The following is a 15913-nucleotide window of genomic DNA, read 5'->3' as shown; positions in this document are numbered from 1 at the left end:
GAATTACACTTACCGTTAATGTGTTTCTTATTCTCAATTCAAACCCCGAGCACACGGGCTGCTTTTGAGCGAAGACTCGCGTCAAAGTAACAGAAATAAGGAATTTTATCCAACTTATTCTTCTTAGTTGTTTTCTCCACTTCCTGATTGAGACGGTGCCATTTTGAATAGCGAAAAAATATTTCCGCCGCTGTCGTCACGCGCAGTGCCGCTTGATGATCGCGAGCAGAAAACAGCCAGGCCATAAATAGTTCATCATTAATGTTTGGCACATCTGAACCAATGCTTCAAATTGGAATAAATACAAATGATGGCAGATGAGACAAGAAATTAATCAGTTACAGCTCTGTTATTGGCCTTAATGTCAACGCATTAAATAATAATAACAACCCAGTAATAACAATACGCTCATAAATAAGATTAATTAGATGTAGTATAGGCCTAATGTTAATATTTTGTCTAGTAAAATATAACTCTGCTACTTGATGTTACTTATTTATTAATGAGCATTTTGTAAACTATCTAAGACAAAAATGTTCTACTCTACAAATGAAAATTATAGGCAAACTGAGTTTAGGTTGGTTCACACTATATGGCATGGTTTATACAATACTATACAGCCTTGTTTAAATTTGTATGACTTACAGTATAACAGATAAAGGCTTTTGAAGTTAATTGAACCATTCTATCATATCTGATTGATATAAATATTAATTGAGTCAGGCCTTTTCAATCAGATACATGTTTCGGTCAGAAGATGTGATAGTAATTAAAAATCTCCAAAATACCCTCAGATTCACAGACAACATTTGCTCAGATTCCTCCAGTAAAAAACAACAAATCATGGTAAAACAGATATCTTGGCACAAGAAGTAAATAATAAAAGCATTGTACAACGGCATAAAATAGCATATGGACAAAGTAATACCAATGCACAATAAAAATAAAGAAATCTTATATGCAGTAGAGCATAAATGGCCTAAAAGTTTAAAATAAGTTACAAAAAAAAAGGTAGATCGTAAAAACCTAATATGAAATAGGTTGCAACTGAAACCAAATATGTTTTGGTTTTGTTTTATATATGGTATTTTCATTTTACTAAATCACTTGGACTACTTCCCTGCAGACAGTTATTGCATAAAAGCGTATTTCCTTTTAGATGTTAAATGGAGAACATGTTCATCTTCCTCCTGCAGGTCGCTGTCTCATTTTGGCATCCATCTGTCCATTTCACGTTAACGACAGAGCTGGAAGAGCTCCAGTTGTTTCCAGCAAACACACACTGCCACTGCTTTCCTGGTACAACAGTCCCCCCTTTTCCCAACAAAGGAGGGTGGTGGGAAGAAAAGGGTGGTGGTGGTGTGTGTGTGTGTGTGTTTGTGTGTGTGTGTGTGTGTGTGTGTTTGTGTTCAAATTCAAGATACTGTTTGTGAAAGATACTGGCAGGGTTGTGCTTTGTCTTCCCTGTCTGATATTGTTGTATTGTCCTATGTCAGCAAGGTGGTGGTTGATGATACAGGGTGTAAAAGCAGTATAAATGCATCCTGGCACATTTTAGTTGCACCTTTACAATGCATGTTAGCTCATCTTTGAGGACTATTTCAGTTCATACTAACACTGCTCTAGATCTTTAGTAGTTTCACTGTATCAGAATTAGTTCAACACAATAACAGAATATTCTTGTGATGTAGCAATTCCTAATGCAATGCTTGGAGACAATTATGATAATATTTTAATATTTTTGCTAAAAAAAAGTATATCTGATGTCGTAGAAAAGACGTTTCGGCTCCCATCCGGAAGTCAATCTCAATTGTGGAAATTCTCAATTTCTTTTCCACAATTGAGAATGACTTCCGAATGGGAGCCGAAACGTCTTGATTCTGAAAACAGTGTCCAGATGACTACGACTGAAACCTTTTCTACGATGGAACACTCCTGGACGAATGAGGGACTACACCGTCCTATATCTGATGTTATATCTCAAAACTAACTGTAATTCCACAGCTTTTTTCCCCCCATTGGTAAGGAGTCTGCTCTTTTAGTTTGAATTTGGTGCACCCTACTGGAATCATACTGAAAATACTTGGTTTGAAGTGAGCTAGATTTTGAAGTCATGGCTGTAGTAATTCCAGGGGCTGAGCAAAACAATATAAAGCAAAGCCATTACACGCAGGTACAATGAGGATTTGCCTCCATTGAGAAATTTTTGATCATGATTGGAGAAAGCACTGCAGTAATATTTCCCACTAATTGTAATGTCTTATGTCATTATGTCACAGCCAAAATGAAATGATCTGCAATAACTGTGTTCCTGACGGAACTGCAGGAATGTTACAACTATTCTCTCACATTTGTTGCCTATTCAGCTGCTGTTCATTGTGACTCTTAAGCAAGTTAGCTCCCGTAAATAGTACAGTACATGTACTCTCAGTTCAGAGGACATGCCGAAAGGCAGTAACAAAGACAGTTCCTTCGTTTGAATCACCTTTGTAGAAGAAGCAAAGAAGCTGGTGGTCAATTTAAATTATGGGATAGTTAATCCATCTGCATTTGTTGGGCTTTTTTGGACCTACTGAAATGCAAAAATGTCTTTTGATAGATAGACATTTTCATATATTTTAGGCCAGGAGGTTCCCATGGAATAATTAGAAAGAGAGAGAAACAAAAGAGCCCACTGGAACAATCGGTTTCCATTTCACTTTTGGTGCTTGACCCTGTAAAGATAATATAGTACTAACACATCCATACAATCCGTACAACGTAGTTGTACACATTAGTATTTGTGAGTACATCGTAGACAGCACAAATTGCACACATTTCATAAAACAAAACATTAAGTACTCTGTAGAGCAGGAATCAGTTTAACTTGAAAGTGCATTGCTACAGTGGAATGTAGGCCTATTCTCTAATACGACTTATGTAAATCCCTGACAAAACCAAATTGCGTAACTTTTCCCCCCAAAAGCTTCTTTGTCTCCACTTCATTATTTTCCCAGTAAAGGCCATGGGTGCCTCAGGCCAGCTGTAATTTGATTAATCCACCGAAAGGGTAGCCAGACGGTAAGAGCCTGCTCTGCTTCTTTTCCCATTCTATTCAAAATTGCAGATCTCATTTGGGATTTGACATTCATGTCATTTAATTTTACTCAACAGATAAAATTTATTTGTTCCAGTTTTCATAAATGTATGGATGTATTGACATTATTTTAATACTGATTTGATCAAATAATAGTGTTCCTATTGCTGGAGCAGATTTTATTGACCTAAAACTGATAACTGAATTGTATTTACAGTATAGTGCTTATAGTGCTGTGGATTCTGTGGAGGGAGGCTGAACAGCTTTTGAAAAGATGGAGACCTTCGTCTTTTTATTTTCATTTTCTGCCCTTGGCATTCTTTATGCCATGAACACCATCCCGGAGTTTCAAGAGTAAGTCGTAACATTTAGTGATTTCTTATTGCTCAGTTTCTACATACAGTCTATATTCTGTGCTGTTATAGGTCCACACTTTTCTGTTTTGGGGGAAATGCTGTAAATTATTGCTATAAAATTAGTTTTTATACAACATTATACAGCCACCACATATGATTATTAAATATGCTAACATGTATTAATATACAATCAAAACTGTTAAATTAGAATAGAATTACAAGAATATAAATGTATAATAGTGCAGGTGATTCTTCCTGAATCATGGGATGACGGACAGTATACCTTACCACCACTAGAGCACACTGTAAGCTTAAAACTCAAGGTATATTTCTATCTGTATTTGACTGTGACTACCTCATAAAACCGTGACCGTGTTGAGCACTACTAATTCAATGATTTTCAAAGTGTATTTTTCAATGTGTCTTTAGTTGTGCAAACTCTTTCGATTATTAAACCTGACATTTCTTGGAGGGGTAAGAGAATGAATAGGGAGCAAAAAGAAGGCAATGTGAACAGAATTTGTGGAGATAATATGATATGATGTTGGAGATAATTACTTTTCTGAGCTGTAAGGGACCATTTTCTTATTTAAGGCTTATCTGTTTTGCCTGTTTATTGGGGTACTGCCTTTGTAGTATTGTCTACAGTTGATGATTGTATACTGCAACTCTATAGGCTGAAATAAACAGCTAGTGGTAAAATAGGAGTTCCAGTCCTTCACACTTTTTACCACAAGATATTTCTCATTTCTGACAGACTTTTATACTCCTCCTGTGTGATTATCCCTGCTGGCTCTTTTTTGAGTGTGTGGACACTGACAATCAATAAAGACTGCACAGAAGAGTTTGATAAATTGCGCTTGACATACAATATGCCTCAGAATAGAAGAGCTCTGCAAACAAACAGTATTGTGTGCATAAATCTTCCTGTACTGTTGAATTGGAGAGGTAGCAAGGGAGCTTCCCTTTGCTCTCACAGCATTTGTTCTGTGAGCACACATTGCAAGTTTTCCAAGGATGTAATGTTGTTTACTAGGAGATACCTTGAGCACATTAATCTTTTCCAATGCAAGGCAGCGGTACCTTTGACCAGAAAACATGGAGGGTAGTGCTGAACTAACATGGCCTTAGCTTGCTGCTTCCCACACCTCTGCCTATGATTGATTACACCTTTGTAAAGTTGTGCTTTACAAGCCACTGATAGGCATACCACCAAAGCAGTATGAGAGGTGGAATATTAGTTTAACAAGGGAAAGTTGTAATGTATACTAGAAGTATACAATATGTGGCAATACCATCATTCTATAACTTTGTCTTTGAAAAAATTGGATAACCCGATCAGACTAGCAAGATAATTATAAGGTTTATAAAATATTGTCTATTGCAAAACAAGCCATCTAATGCATATATAAAAGTTTTATCAGATCAATACCAGAAACACAGAATTTGAATTTTCCTGCCAAATGTCAGATCAAGTGATGCTTCAAACTCAACAATATATTTTTAAAAGCTCGGCGATTAAATATGAAGCTACTGCTTGTGCTCTGTTTTTTTGTTTTTTTTTAAAGCAACCTGACATGACAGGAGATCAGGAGGGCAGGTTCAATGTGACACTGCCATATCACCAGGAATCTCCAGGCACACAAACTACCACACCAGCAGTGCCTTTGCTCTCTCTGGGTGCAGTGCATCTATCACACAGATTTCCCTTCACACTTCTGCATTATTTCTCCCACTGCTTACTGTGGCTGTTGCATGATTATCATTCTTGGTGACTTCCCATTCATCATCATTTACTAATTTAGCACTGCGGAAAAGACTGGCACAACTTCTATGGGAGAAACTAATTAGTAAAGAGCATGAAGCAGAACATCAGAGGGAGATGTCTAAAGGCGCAGTGTCAGCAGTGTTAAAAACATGAACATGTTGTTATTTTTCTTAGATAACAGTTGAATTTCTCTTATTTCACAGGCCTTGTGTGATCTTGGAGATCGGTGTTGCTGTGTTGGTGATTGTGTTTCTGTTCTACTTCCTCATCACTCGTGGCAACCCACCTAAAGACGCCTTATTCTTTGGTAATTAACACAACTATGTGCATTTACCAACTTACTTGCAACACATTTCCAAATACACTGACTACGTACAGAGGTTAATAACTACTACATTGTGCTGGAGCCGATTCCACCTCCCACCAAAGGGTTTCCAGAACTTTCTCTTGCTACACGCTGTGTCGGAGTGAAAACACAAATTGTATTTAATGTGATTTCACCTGATATGTTCAAAGCTGCTTTGACTGATCAGGCTCAGCGCAAAGCTTAGCCAGACTTTTCTGAGGCATGACTGACCCAAACCCTCTGCAAGCTAAGGACCTTCACGACACTTGTACTCACTTCACCTTTTAGCTACTCTTTTGAGTCCTTGATTGACCTTGAAACAAAATCACAGCTCTTGGAGAATGACTCCACAGTCAATGCTCCTGTATAATACTGTTCATACTCCATTACTGACTTACTATGAATACCATTAGGACCTTTGTAATCAGCTTTCACACATCTTTAATTAAGCTTTAGTACAGTGGTTTGCATCATATTGTTGCTTGTTATCTGTATAGCTATAGGTCAAATATGTTCTCCATATCTAGCCAAGGGTTTCCCCGCAAACACATCCGTGCAGCTGATGCCAGGGGCTGTGCTAGCGGGACAGAAACAAGGTGATATATCGGTAGTCTGCGCCTAAGGCAATGCAAGTGTTGTTTAGGAGAACCGCAACAATGAGGACAGAGCTGTGGCAGGCACTTCTCGATGATAGAGAGCCATAATCCCCCCGCCATCTCACCTGTTAGATGTCAGAGATAAACCTGGTTGTCCTGAGGATTACAGAGACACTGCTACACAGGAGAGGCAAAATGTTTGTGCATGTGTGTGTAATACGTGCATCTGTGTTTAAAGAGTGTGTGAAGGACAGATAGGAAGGATGTGATACAATGGTTTAAGCCGTGGTATCTGCAAAGAGATGCCAGTGTCACAACACACAGTGATTCATTTTATAAGGACATTCTGCAAAGTCCAGACAGCAAATCATTGTAATAGCTTTTACAGCTGTTCCCTATGAACTGATTCCAACTGTTGATGCAGACGTGTGTGCTTTGTCCAACATTTTTGTGTGGACGCTCTGTTTCTGTTCATCCCAAATGTGTTCGATATACTAATATATACTATATACTGCCAGTGTATGCATTTTGAATGTCCCCAAAAAGCCACACCTCCCCAACTGCTGTGTACAGGTGTAACCATGGATGAAGGGTCCATTGCCTCATATTGTTTACCTTGCATTATGAGCCTGTCATTGTGAATGTGCACTGTGCAGCTGATACCAGGATTAATCAGTCCAGGCAACATTTTTCCAGTCATTAACAGTCCAATGGGCATATTATCCACTATAAAATCCTTTAGCAGTTTATCATGGACAGCAGAGGTACCCTGTGTGTGCCCGAACTGGTTGTTGTACTCCACAGTTATATTGTGGTGTTAAATTTCATGCTGTACTGCACACTGACTATGGCTTGTTATGGTCGGAGCCACCCGACATCTCCCATAATCATCTGTCGCCAACAAGCTGTAGCCAATGTTTTGATAAGTTGACGTGTGCTGGGGTCCATTGATTGTTCACCAGTGAGATTGCTGCCTTCAAAAAGTCCACCTATAGCCTTGGTGATGCACAATAACTTACTTTTCAAAGGGTTAGATCATGCCCAAAGCCACATTTTTTAGTAATCCAGTCACTTAAGGAAGTCTGTGAATCTGGAAATAGAGTTGCTGGTGTATGCACACTAGCAAATGATATGGAAGGGCACACTGTTTCTGTTATTTTAGTGCTGCAGTGTGGGTATAAAGTAAAATTTTCAGCCCTCAAAATTTCTTGCAAAAAAGCCCACAGGAAGTAGAACCTTTGATAAAAGAGTCTATAACAGTAATTTTACCAGTGTGGTCAGGGGTTTATAGTTAAGAGTATTAGTAAGCCCCATGTTTGGGCAGCTCCACATTTAAAATTCTGACTTGTGGACTAGACATTTCAGCTCTGCTGGGCTCTTTACCTGAGGACAGAAGAAGGCTGTTCACCATGGACTCAATATAAATATGCCTCCAGCCTACCTCACTGCTCAAGACTTAAGTTTCTCCCCACGCTGTCCCATAAATCAATGACTAGCCAGTTGAAGGAAAACATTTTGAACTCAAAAATAGTGAATTGTAAAGCTGTAAAAAGATTGGGAGTTAGACAGAAGGTTATAAGTCATGAGGTTCTCTGCCATTCTTTGCTAATACACTGTGTGTGTATATGTATTTTTCAAAGTAGGTAGACAAAGCAGATTGAGTAATTACATGAATCTTTCAAAATCACAGTGGGTTCTGAATGACGTTTGTTCAAAGCTGACAAAGCTGCTTAACATGTCAGGGTTCCTTGAGTCCTGCAAGTTTTTCTTGAGTGTGAAGCGGCAGCGGCGGATGGCCGCCCACCATTGAGTCTGGTTCTGTCCAAGGTTTCTGTCTCTTAAAGAAAGTTTTTTCTTGCCACTGTCGCCAAATGCTTGCTCATGGTGGGATTTGTTGGGTCTCTGTAAATAATATTATAAAGAGTACGGTCTAGACCTGCTCCATAGGAAAAGTGCAGTGACATAACTTCTGTCATGAATTGGCGCTTTATAAATAAAATTGAATTGAATTGAATTGAAGCTGATATTGTACAGTGGCAGTTACTCCCCACCCATCTTCCCTTACATATGCACACATATACATGTTTTTACTTCCCTGTACTGTTTCTTGCCTTTGCAGTTTTTGCTGAATTTTCCTTTACTTGTGTCATTGACCTGACGAGTGCCTTGGAATATGACGGCATTATCTCCGGCTTTATGGAATTCTACCAAAAGACAGTAGGTTTCTTATTCTCACATCTAAAATGCAGATAATAATTTGTACCTGGTGCACAAAGACAACCATAACTGTGCCTGGTCTTAAAACACTTTTGAAAGATTATACAGGTAATAGAGGAGACGATTCAACAAACATTATATCAGAGCACTGTCCCACTAACCCACTGTCTGTCATTAGCACACTATGCATGTAATGTCTGTGTTTTAGGGAGAGCCCTATCTGGGAACAGCCTATGGCATCATGATGTGTTACTGGGATGGAATAGCGCACTTTATCATGTACCTGGTGATGATCAGCAGGATAACAGACAGGTGGGTGATGGGCAAGTCAGTTCAAGTCACAACAAACTCATTTATCTTGCTCTCCATCACAAAATGCCTCAGATGACTATACAGAGATCTACAGTAACCTATCTAACTGTCCAAACACCTACTTGTTGAGGTTGTGTAAGTCTGAATGTAGCAATAATACATTTCAGTGCTAAGATTAAAATTTTCTACAGCACATAATAGGCTTCACACATGTTATTTTTATACATTTGATTTTCTTAGAGAAAGAGTAAATACAGCTGAGCTGCATTTCACCGTTGAGATTCACAGGGTGCATTTATCACATAAAATCCACACAATGGCCCAAATGAAACAGTATTTTTAGAAAATTCTAGAGTGAGTTAGTCATAAAGTGCACTCTGTGAGTTCAAGAGTTCAGAGCGATCATTGCCTTGGGGCAGGTGCAATCATGGAAATGAAATCCTCTATTAAACAATGCCAGCTTTTTACTGCTGGGATAATATGTGTGGATAGATGTGTAAGAATAATATACCATTATAGAGCTATGTGTTACCTCAACTGACCAACACGTGGTTTATCAAACTTGGTTTACCTTCTGTCTTACCTGTTATCTCTACAATAATATAATCACCCTTGTTTTTTGGTTTCTCTCCCAAAGGAGAGCCTACCGTACCCTGGGCTTGATCTGGGCTGGCTCTTTGTGTGCCAACATGAGTGTGTTTATTGTTGGGATAGTGGCAGGTGAGCCTCATCTTCTATTCCCCCTCTACCAGTCCCGTGATGACAAGCTTTAATCAAGTGAACATCTGCACTGCCATGTATCATCAGTGTCACAGTTCAGCCTGCCAACAAAATACACACACGCCCCATGACTCGCCTGCCGTCACAACCCACAGAACAAAGCAGAAAACAGACTTAAAGCATCTGTTGTTGGCATTTCAAACTGCATACATAAGTGTCAGAAGATCAAACTCGTCTACAGGCAATGTGTTGTTCTCTCTTTTGTGTTATCATAGACATACTGTACTGTATGCCTTTGCCTGAAGTTCCCTGTGGAGGTTTTATTTGGAAGCTTAATTATCATGAGTACAAACTGATAAAAGTGTCTTTCTTTTTCTTTACTGCAGGTAAATATGGGTCAGAGATCCGTCCAGCCTTCTGGCTCAACTTTCTCTTCCTTTTGATGCCTGTATGGGGAGCCATCACAATATTCATTAGGCCCAAAGACAGACCACTAATCGGTGGATACAATGTAAGTCTAACGCATGAATGGTTTAGAGGAGTAGTGTTTGCTGAATGTATTTAATCAGGGTAACATACAGCGCAGTCCAGTCGAATATGATCCAGACCAGGAAAGGTGACAAAGGGCAGCCAATGAAATCATGTATAATAGTCAGTTGCTGTTATTTCCGTGTGATAGTGGGAATTTGTGGTGTGCTCACCTGAGTCTGGAAAATTATCAGAGTTTGTTAGCAAGTGGAGCTACTATGTTTTACCAAATTTCAGAATGTTCGCCACTTCCTATCACATTATACATTAATTGTCCTAAATCAACCATAAGGGTATAACTTACAGATTCTCAAGAGCAAAATATTCTCAAATGGGTGATTGTTACGTCCTTAGCCTTGGGAGAGTGGTCTTAATTTAGTCTTAACTTACCGCTGTCTTGAATCAAAGTCAAGTTAGCTTGGTCTTAGACATGTCTTGGACATACAGCTGCCATAATCAGTATTTTGGATGGATCACATGACTGCTTACATGTGAAAGGGGTCGCTTGTGGTGACAAACCCACAGAGAATCATTACCCAACTCTGCAGTTACCCTCAACTCTACAGAGCTTTTTAGTGTCTTTCAGCTCACTGTTTTGGTTCACTCTCATCAGCATTGTTTTCGGCTGCAGAAGGCAGCTGTTAACTGCAAAAAAGCTGTGATGAATCAACTGTATGCTACCAGCACCAGCAGACAAACAGCAGACAAACAAATATTAGCGACTAGCTATTGAACATAGTGGAGCATATAGCAGCTAAAGAGACGGATATTTCCTTCAGGCGTTGGTAGAGATCAAAACAGAGCTAAAAGAAGAGTGGATATTAGACTTACATTCACCAGCTGGACATAAACATGGCTACAAATTAATGCTACTGTTGTTCCGTATCTACTGAATGTGTAAATACGCACAAGTTCGCCATATCAACTTAAATGGTGATATGTCAGTGTTGTGTTTACAAACTGTTTCCTGTTCCCCCAAGTGGCCAAAAAAAAAAAAAAATCTGTAAATGCAGCATCAAGGACTATGAAAACCAGCTCTATGCTGTACATTGTGTTGGCATCTCCCCACAGGCCCAGCATGCTCAGAGCATGAAGCTGATCTGGCGTCCCTTGGATCTGATCCTGGTGCTGCTACTGTTAGCTGCCATGGCCTTCACTGTCCTCAGAGGCTTGGTGAGTGTGCATGACACCCATGTTATGGACAGAGTGTAGGGCGAGGCTGTAATGGTAGTTTTAAAAGTGATGTAGCCTGCATTCTTGCTCAAGCAGAGTAGTTTGTCTAGGAAGTGTTGAAGAGTTAAACAGCATGAATTACAATATTATGTTTTATTAAGTAATACATTCAACCAATTGAATGTATGAATGATAACATAATGTTTTTTTTATTATTATCTGAAAAAGATCTGGATTTAAAGCATCAGGCAATGATATATGAATTGTGTATTTTAACATAATTACTATGCTGCACATTTTATATTCAAATAAAGGAATATTATTGAATGAAAAGGAATAGTACGACATTTTGGGAAACATTCTTATTCGCTTCCTTGCCAAGAGTTGGATGAGAAGATGGATACTACTGTTATTTCTGTATGGTAAATTAAGCTACCTCCAGTAGCTGGTTAGCTTAGCTTAGCACAAAGACTGAAAACCATAGACTGTATAAACAAATATCTCATTTTTTAATCCGGTGAGCTTTAGAGGTGCAGGTAGGCAGATTTTTTTATGTTTAAACAGAGCTGTTTGTCCCTGTTTCCAGTCTTTGTACTAAGCTAAGCTAACCGGTGGCAGACTGTAGCTTCACATTTACTGGACAGATATGAGAGTGGTATTAATCCTCTCATCTAACTCTCAGCAAGAAAGCAAATAAGCATTTTTCTGAAAATGTCGAACTATTCCTTCAGCCATGTTCAGTGTGTCATCATAATTATGATACTGAAAATCCTTGTGTCTATCTGGATGTTCATTTTTTATTCAGACAGTGTCAGGGAGATGTTCAAATCTATTGTAATTTGCATGTGTAGTTTGTGGTGTTGTCATATTGAATTGCAATATTTTGTCCACCCTCTGTAGGTGGCTCTGGACTCTCCACTAGAAGCCTGTTCCAACTACCTGAGGCACTATGAACCCTACCTGAAGGATCCTGTGGGCTACCCCAGAGTTATGGTGAGTGCTTTTTTCTCTGTCTGTCTCCACACTCAGCCTCTGTGTCTGCTGCAGCAGCACCTGAATGCTTCTCTCCAGCCTGTTTTAAATAACCAGCCACATAATGGACCTCTGCTTTCATGGATATCACTCTGAGTGAGCTGGAAGCTTGCCCTTATCGCCTCACCTCTTTTAGCCTGCAGCTGATTACAAAGCCATTTTTCATAATTAGTGCAACAAAGAGTGAGGGTTGAGAGGCCAGCTCATCTTTGTCTCCCTCTTTCATTTGCATAAGATTGACAACAGATTATTACTGTGACTGGCGGTGGGTCTGCTCTTCTTTTATTTTCTGCTTCTGACCCTACGAGGCTGTGGGTTCTGTTGTGTTTTGTTCAACGTACGCAGCCTTGTCAATAGGTTATCCAAAGACCTTGTCGGGGCTGCAGTCCAGGCACAATTGCAAGTCGATCAGACAGACGAACCGCATGCTGAGAACTTGATAAGCTAATCCCTCGCCCAAAGCCCCCCATCAGCATCTCACTGGGTGGGAGGAGGGTGTGTGTGCAGCATGTGAAAGTATGTCTTGGTGAGGGGCCTTTGCAAATCTGTGTTTATGTGTGTGTGTGTGTGTGTGTGTGTGTGTGTGTGTGTGAAGAAATTAAATGAAGTTTGGTTTGTTGCACAGGGTTACACTGTTTCTGCAGTGAATGACCTCGTTATTCATTGATGATGATGAACGATATGTGACAGATTACCGTGGCAGCACTAAAAAGACATTTCAACAAAAGACTGAAGGGCATATATGATTGGCTTTCAGGCCTTCAGCTGAGGTCATTAGGATTCATCTAGACCTCAAACTGAGAATGAAAAGAAACTGTTCAGTGGTATAATTTTAGGGTTTTATAAAGTGGGAAATGGGCTTTCATGCGCCAAATATTTAAAGTTGAAGGTCAAGGGAGTCTCTGTAATGACCCTTGTGTGGAAGTGGTAATTTGTGCTGAGGGTGCAAATTTGAGCCAAATACTCCAGCGCTGCACTTAAGAACAATTTAGAGGTACTGACAATTTATTTGAGCGTTTCCATTTTGTGAAAGCATTTTACTTTTCTACATTTCAGAGGGGGATGTTGTACTTTTTACTCTACTACATTTATCTTGACTACAGTTACTAGTTATATTGCAGAATAAAATGTTACATTCAAAATGAGATTAGATTAAGGTGATAAAATGATGCACTGTTAGCTGGATGTAGTTGGACACAGGAACACCTGGAACATATACAACATCAAAATACTGTAAAAATACTTTAACGATTGAACACTCTAGAGGGGAAAAAGCTGAGAACATTTACTTTTGATACTTAACCATGTTTTACTGCTGATACTTGTTAACTTTAACTTTACTCTTGCTCCAGTTTTCAAGTATTTTTCCATACTGGTAGTGTAACTTTTATGCAGCAAATTATTCTGAGGGTGTTTCTATTCCCCCATTTAAAGTAGCCCTCTTCTGTATTCAGTGTGAGTAGGTGAAGTGCAGTGTAGGCCAGAGGAGAATGAGGATGTACTGTTATTTATCGTCTGCTGGAGTGTTGGTCAGGGCCCAACAACAACATAGACTGACAGTAATGGAGGGGAAAGTCTTTCTTCACTGTATTCTGGATCCAGAATCCCTATTCACTGGAGTATATACTACAATATATACCAACAACTCACCTAGTTTACTATGGAACCACAGAATTTATGTATGCTGTAACATACAGATCAAAGTCAGTCAAAATGTGGAGGATCAACCGATCGGGTACTTGCAAGTTACTTTAAACTAAAATGCTGTTGTATTTATTTTTATAGATGCTGCACTTGTTTTTCTATGGATTACCTCTGTTGGGTGCGTTTGTTTACGGTCTCCTCAAGCCCGGGTGCACATGGATGTCAGACTGGACTGTGTTCTTTGCTGGGGCCATGATCCAGGTAACACCATGAAGACAAAAAGTCAATAAGTGAAACTGGCTCTGAATACATAGTTTGGGATACAGGTGTTGCATACTGAAGTGGGTTGCACTGACAGTTTGTTGCATTGTATTAAGTCATTGTGATAATTACTGAGTGATTAAAGTTTTCATCAGCAGTTTATGTTTAGTACAAAGAGGTCTGACATGTGCCACTGCAATTAAACTCCTTGCCAAGAGCTTTCATCCTGCTAATAATTACCTGGACCAAATTTATCTTTTGAAGCATATTTTCTGTATTAAACAAACCGGCGGTGCTTTCTCCCATGCTAATCTGACAGAAAAATTGGAACCATGAACTGTGATTAAAACCTTCTTTTACTGTTCATAAGAAGTTGCAGATTCTACCCTCCCTGTTTTCTGTTTCTTAAGTCTGTGCATCTCCTGTGCAGTGCCTTATCTTCCCTTTTAGGATCCTTTTCTGTATATTTTAACGGTAGACTAATGACTGTGGAAGAGAACCTCAAAGTAACTCGTTCCCTCCAAGTTATTCCTCTGGAGGGTTTGTGGAAAGAGACAGGTTTCAAATGACCTGCCATTAGTGTAAAAATAGAACAAAACAGACAACAGTGGACACTATGCAGTATTAGTTTATTACAATGCAGTCTAACTTCTGTCTTGCTGTCTGTGTCTCCTTCCAGTGCCAGTGGGCCCACATTGGGGGGTCCCTCCACCCTCGTACCACAGCTCCATTTCGTATCCCAAATGATGTTTTCTGGTCTGTGCTTGCAGCTAACTTGCTCTATGCAGCCACTCCCATCCTGGTGGCCTTGCGGGTTCACAGCAACCCCTATTTCTTTCTGAAGATCGCCCCCTTTCCTGGGCAGACAGGTTTGCCAAACAGCGAGGAGAAAGATACCAAGTACAAAGACAAATAGTAATTCTTAATCTTCTCTGGCCTTTAGAGTTAATTACATATCTGATGACTCATGAAGAGCTGTTTTATTTCAAATGCCATATTTCAAAATGCCAAAATACAAAATTATTTTGCTCAACATCTTTGGAATGAGTGGTTATTTAAATGATTGCTTCCAACACTTTGATTCCTTATGGCATGCATAAACAGTGAAACAACTGATTGGTCAGTGAAGTTGGTTTGCATAGCAATGTTTTTAGCCATGCTAGCGGCATAGCTCTAGGGATGGGGTTTTGAGTAAAATGTCTCAACATCTATTGGATGGATTGAATGTCTACAGACATTCATTCCCCCCTCCAGATGAATTGTAATAACTTTGTTGACCCTCTGACATTTCCTCGAGTGACAGCATCATGCTCAAAATTAATAAATACTTTAGTTTATGACCAAATACCTGCAAAACTAATGACATTCCCATCAGCCTCAGCTGAACTTGTGTTTGGTGCTAATTAGCAAATTCTAACATGCTAACACGCTAAATTAAGATGGTGAACATGGTGAATATTATACCTGCTGAATATCAGTCTTGTTTCATAATTCATAGAACCTGTTCTATCAACCACTCTGCTCAAGTCAGATGCTCCCGTTTTCTCACTCTTTTCAAGTAAACAGTTGTTACATAATACATATTTAAAACATTCAACCTGACATTGGAACCATTTTAATTTAATTTAATTTAATTTTTAGACTTATACTAAAATAGACACGCTGCACACATGCTAAGTTTCCCCCCTTACACTTGTTCCTACGCTGCAGTTCTATTCTGTTCCTCAAGATGTCACACAAAAACAAATGGTTGGCATGGTTGACGTTGGAGTTTGCTAGGCAGCAGTGGCTGGCTATACTGTACCATGAAGGTACCAGAAAAAAATTACACAAATATGCATGACAGAGGAGGACAGAGCCAGAGGAGCTTCAGCAACATGAACA

At 39.3% G+C, this 15913-nt stretch overlaps 2 protein-coding genes across 3 annotated transcripts in view; one reads left to right on the top strand and one right to left on the bottom strand.

The window, feature by feature from the left end:
- si:ch73-63e15.2 (protein strawberry notch homolog 2) overlaps window positions 1-189 on the bottom strand; it is a 64353-nt gene extending 64164 nt beyond the window's left edge. For both annotated transcript variants that reach the window (XM_044200747.1, XM_044200748.1), the window contains exon 1: window positions 14-189. The gene's annotated coding sequence lies outside the window, so the exon portion shown is untranslated. The remainder of the gene's footprint in view (window positions 1-13) is intronic.
- A 2800-nt stretch (window positions 190-2989) lies between these two features.
- On the top strand, window positions 2990-15062 carry tm6sf2b (transmembrane 6 superfamily member 2b). Its single transcript, XM_044200765.1, has 11 exons — window positions 2990-3060; window positions 3294-3430; window positions 5404-5507; window positions 8262-8359; window positions 8568-8671; window positions 9309-9391; window positions 9778-9902; window positions 10991-11092; window positions 11993-12085; window positions 13910-14029; window positions 14709-15062. Exons 2-11 carry the CDS (start codon window positions 3351-3353, stop codon window positions 14943-14945), a joined length of 1146 nt encoding a protein of 381 aa, XP_044056700.1. The 5' UTR covers window positions 2990-3060; window positions 3294-3350; the 3' UTR covers window positions 14946-15062.
- Window positions 15063-15913: the final 851 nt, after the last annotated feature.

The sequence above is a fragment of the Siniperca chuatsi genome, linkage group LG6 (genome assembly GCF_020085105.1).
Source record: "Siniperca chuatsi isolate FFG_IHB_CAS linkage group LG6, ASM2008510v1, whole genome shotgun sequence".
Taxonomy (NCBI): domain Eukaryota; kingdom Metazoa; phylum Chordata; class Actinopteri; order Centrarchiformes; family Sinipercidae; genus Siniperca; species Siniperca chuatsi.
This window is presented reverse-complemented; position numbering and strand designations above follow the sequence as displayed.

What these genes read in the sequence shown, in the direction of transcription:
- tm6sf2b (XM_044200765.1), top strand. Translation starts at nt 3,351, where the DNA reads ATGGAGACCTTCGTCTTTTTATTTTCATTTTCTGCCCTTGGCATTCTT. An exon ending in TAAAGACGCCTTATTCTTTG is followed by an intron (nt 5,508 to 8,261) that starts GTAATTAACACA and finishes TTGCCTTTGCAG; the next exon opens with TTTTTGCTGAATTTTCCTTT. An exon ending in ATCAGCAGGATAACAGACAG is followed by an intron (nt 8,672 to 9,308) that starts GTGGGTGATGGG and finishes TCTCTCCCAAAG; the next exon opens with GAGAGCCTACCGTACCCTGG.